Here is a 5,000-nt window from a genome sequence, read left to right as displayed (position 1 = left end):
AGTGCTGATACATGAAGACCAGTTAGACCCAAACAATGGCCAACTCTAGTGATACGGATGATTCCACAAACCTGTTGTCCAACTCTGGAGCTATCTCTACTTATATCAAGTTGGTTTTGCTGGGGCTAATTATCTGCATCAGCCTGGCTGGCAACTTGCTGCTGTCTCTGCTAGTTTTAAAGGACAGAACTTTGCACAAAGCCCCATATTACTTCCTTCTAGACCTCTGCCTAGCAGATATCATCCGTTCTGCTGTTTGCTTTCCTTTTGTGCTGGTCTCCATCAAGAATGGCTCTGCCTGGACCTACAGCATGCTCAGCTGCAAGATCATTGCATTCATGGCTGTCCTGTTCTGTTTCCATGCTGCATTTATGCTGTTCTGTATCAGTGTTACCCGTTACATGGCAATTGCACATCACCGCTTCTACTCCAAAAGGATGACATTTTGGACATGTATTGCAATTATTTGCATGGTGTGGACATTGTCAGTCGCTATGGCATTTCCACCAGTTTTTGATGTAGGCACTTACAAGTTTATACGAGAGGAGGACCAATGCATTTTTGAACATCGATATTTCAAGGCCAATGATACACTGGGCTTTATGCTTATGCTGGCTGTCCTGATAGTTGCAACCCATATTGTGTATATCAAGTTGATCTTATTTGAGTATAAACACCGTAAGATGAAGCCTGTTCAGATGGTGCCAGCCATCAGTCAAAACTGGACATTCCATGGGCCAGGGGCCACTGGCCAGGCTGCTGCTAACTGGATAGCTGGGTTTGGGAGGGGACCCATGCCACCTACTTTATTGGGTATTAGGCAGAATACCCACACTCAGAACAGGAGGCTGTTGGGCATGGATGAATTTAAGGCAGAAAAAAGACTGGGACGCATGTTCTACATCATCACTCTTTTCTTTCTAGTCCTTTGGTCGCCTTACATTGTGGCCTGCTATTGGCGAGTCTTTGTTAAAGCTTGCACCATACCTCACCGCTACTTGTCCACAGCTGTGTGGATGAGTTTTGCTCAGGCTGGAGTCAACCCCATTATTTGTTTCCTGCTGAACAAGGACCTGAAAAAGTGCTTAAGCACTCACATTCCATGCTGTAGGACTACTCCCGAATTACCTCGCGAGCCCTACTGTGTCATGTAAAATAGAGGGAGGGGGAGGGGATGAATGGCTGCAGAGGGGTAAAGACACTACAAAAATGGTATCACACAGTGATATAAAGCCTTCCGTGATGAAACTGGATTTTATTAGTGTGTGTTTCTGTTTTCCAGAAAAATGTTCTTCTCCCCCTGCATAAAACAGTTTTATTTAATTTTTGTCTGTTTTTCTGTTTCGCTTTGTAGATTGTAGATACTCTGATATTTATTTCTAATTTCTCTTTTACATCAGAAAAAGGTAAAAGTTGTTAAGTAGCATGCTGGAATATTTTGCTTGAAAGGTAATGTGATCAGGAATTTCTTAAATATGTCTGACATCTGATGAAATTATTTTATTTTGATGCATAAGTATTTTTTAACCAAGATTTTGGGCCAAAGACTGAAACTAGAGTCATACAGCTTTGATGAGAGCAAAAGTGGTAGCCCATTGTTTTTCTGACGCCTTAACCAGACTTTATCTCAACAAATTAACTTAAAATTGGAGCAAGAGGGTTGCTGTAAAAGAATGGCCATTTAGAAGTACCTGATAACTTTATACAGAAAGGCAAGCATAGGTGTGATTATTCCTGGTTTCCACTGGACTGAATAAACATGAAACAATGGCAGAACTAAAGAACTGCAGCAGAAGATGCCACAATTCAGAGTGAAAACTGGATCTCAAAATATTTGACTGCTTTAGAAATGTTCCTCTTCAGGAGTTTTAAATATCTTCAAGAGTAAAGATGGGAATAATTTCTTATACTTGCAAAATGTATGTTAATCAGACTGAAGGAAATTCAGAGTTAGGGTAACACCAACTCAAATGAAAGCCACCAATGTTTTGCCCTTGAAATATGCCAAAAGGTAATGGCACTGCAGTTGTGCAGATGTATGTGTCTGTCCATTTACCAAATCCATTTTTTGCCATTTTGAACTCTTCCTTCCTTCAAGATACTATTTAGACCTGAAGCCTATTTATTGCTAGGCTATAACAAGTACAGAAGGTACAGGCCATTTTATATCTGTTTTGCTTTAAAAAATGCATAATGCATTTTGAAGTCCTGTTGTCCTTTTGTCTCTATGTTTTATAGAACTAGTGGATAGGTTTTGCATTTACTTATGACATGGTAATGTAAGGTACACCAAAAGTAGTAATGCAGAGCACTTCAGGAGTATGTCTGCAATGCAGCCATTTATTGTTTTCCTTATTATTCGGCAGCAGCTCATTTTATGTTTTAGATCACTTTCTGACTGTTTTTGCATGGTATAAAACACATAACAGAGGATTAACCAACTACCTTTGAAATAACACCTCTGCCACTTCTTAGATTTTGATAGGGTACAAAATGAAATGCTACCATCTGCGGCTTCTCATAATGAAATATATGGGGCATGCTATCAGTATTGTCTGAGAAACACGTCAGTCCCAATATCAGACTTATTAGCCATGACATAATGTGGCCAAAAAATCTTCCTGACAAGCTAAATCAGAAACCCAGAAAACACTCTATTTAAAACGTATTCTTTCATATGTAAATTTTTTCCTCCCTTGCAGCTGACCATCAACTGCCCCCAGCTCCTTTTTCATTTACTGGATCTACAGAACCCACCTTTGCCTCCCCGTGGCTTAACTGTAGTCTGGGGCCAGGGATGTTGATGGACAGTTGTGCTGCATGTTGGAGAGTGTGCCCTAACTCCTGTTCTCTCACAGCAACCTTGGCAGCTCTGTGATTGCTGCCATTGGGAGGTACATGCATGTTTCCACACATGCTCAAACTGAGCAGTTCATCACCCGTGCAACATGGAGCTGACTGGGTCTATATGCTACACATTGCAGCAAGCCTTTTGGCTGCCTCCCTTCCGTAAGGATGAGTGAGCCAACATCAGCAGCTAACTCCCAACCTTCTCCTGTAGCCCCTCTCACACCCCTTCCAATGTTTGAACACAGGTTATTTGGGGTGCAGAAAAGGCTTTGTCCTTTTGTGCCATGAGGCCACATTCATAACCAACTTTCTTACTGGTATTGATGAAAACAGAGGTAAAATTTGCATAGTGTTGACATCAAGTGGGGTACAATAAGCATGGTAGTCAGACACTGATATAAAATCCACTACAACAATTATTGATATATTGTTGCTATAAAACCTAGTCTTATCAAGGAAAATTCACTGCAAATTCCATTGCATTCATTAATTATGTGACCTTGTGGTTAGTATTGTCAGGTCAAAAAGTATGCACGTCTTCTGAAAGTGGAATATTCTGTCACAGCTGGGATATAATGGAAACCATAGCACTGCATTGCCAAAAGTATCTTTGGCACTCATTGGTCACTAATATTAATGAATTTTCCTTAGCCTGCATTATTCATCACACATATTACCTTTGTGTTGAGGTTAAAGAAAGAATTCTTCATTATAACTCTAAATGTTCACCAAAACTGTCACAGCTGTCTGTTTGCATAGTAGTCACTTGATCAGGAGAATTTGCAGGCAGTGTCTGATGAAGTAAAGATGTGTTCAAAGAGCTTTAGTAAAAGAACAGCATTAGAAGTGTCTTGCAAAACCAGCATTTGGTGTTACCTGACCTGTTTAAGTTTGGCTTAAGAGGTAGACTAAGGTTTCAGCATTTTAAACAGTGAACTCCATTGAAAGAAGCAATTAGTTCTGAATGACATTCAGCTTAATGTATACATATCTGATCTGCTATGTTTTCCTTCTGTCTGTTTTACAATTGTCTAAGTGATTCTAGAAGGAGCAGTCACTTTACATTCACGGTCATGTTTCATTTGTATTTTTTCTATGCCATTGGCATCACCTCAGTTTCCTTGCACTGCAGATAACTGTTTTACATCAGCATCTTGTTACCTTTCTGTTGAATTGCACGTGACATTTTAGCAGTGTAACTGCTGTTGTCATCTTGTGCCAATATCCTTCTACCTCGGCCATATCAACCACTCACTGGTAAAAATTACTTCTTGCTCTCTGCACTACCACACTGCTCCAATTGTAGCAACTGTCTTTACTTACAGCACAATGAGCTTATTTATTTCTGTCGTGCCATAACTACTTCATTTTTTTAAGACTGGCTCATACTGGGTCTTATCTCCCCAATGTCATCCACTGTCATGTATTGCATTGTATTTCCATTGTTACTGTTTTGAAAGTTCCTTTTTTATGGATGCATCATGTGGACTCAACTGCCATTTTGCCATGTTAATATCTGTGTTCTACCAGTTCCATTGCCAGTTTTTGTTTTATGTTTATATTGTGTCAGTTTCATTGCCTGTAAACTTGTCACAAGTGTCATGTCATTTGCATTGCCTTTTGTCCTCTTTGCCCAGTTGCATTCATACATCTCTGTCTTGTCCGTTCAACTTCTAATTGTTATTTTATATCTGTGCCATATTGAATTTATTGCTTACTTATTGGTTCTCACTAAATCTTATCAGATTGAGTTCATGACTGGATTATGGCAACTCCACAGAAAAGTACTTTATTAAATGTACATCAGATGCTGTATTTCTGAATGCTATGTTATCTGTCCCCATCACTCTGTCGACGTAATGTTGCCTGTAGTGCCATTTGCAGGATGTGATTGCAAAATATGAATTTCATATTCAAGTGTCATGTTTTGTCAATCATTGAAGTGCTGTTAATGCTTGTATCATGTCAGTTACTTGTATAACTCATATGACTTCTGTTCCATTGAAAGTTAATGATTATATTTATATAGAGTATATTCCACTGCCAAATATCATGTTACATCTGCACAGTGTTACTTGTAGTGCCAAGTCCATGCTATGATGACATCACACAAATTCATTTGCCAAGTGCTGAGCTGTTTCTATACCATG

At 39.4% G+C, this 5,000-nt stretch overlaps 1 protein-coding gene across 2 annotated transcripts in view; it reads left to right on the top strand.

Annotated features, from left to right (window-relative positions):
• The window catches only part of GPR173 (G protein-coupled receptor 173), a 1,093,476-nt gene extending 1,088,703 nt beyond the window's left edge, over positions 1-4,773 (top strand). For both annotated transcript variants that reach the window (XM_044080120.1, XM_044080119.1), the window contains one exon: positions 1-4,773. This exon is cut by the window's left edge and continues 37 nt beyond it. In XM_044080120.1, the coding sequence (XP_043936055.1) occupies positions 36-1,154 (1,119 nt within the window). In that variant the 5' untranslated portion in view covers positions 1-35 and the 3' untranslated portion in view covers positions 1,155-4,773.
• Positions 4,774-5,000: the final 227 nt, after the last annotated feature.

Source organism: Protopterus annectens, chromosome 8.part0 (assembly GCF_019279795.1).
Source record: "Protopterus annectens isolate FY-2018-M chromosome 8.part0, PAN1.0, whole genome shotgun sequence".
NCBI lineage: Eukaryota > Metazoa > Chordata > Ceratodontiformes > Protopteridae > Protopterus > Protopterus annectens.
This window is presented reverse-complemented; position numbering and strand designations above follow the sequence as displayed.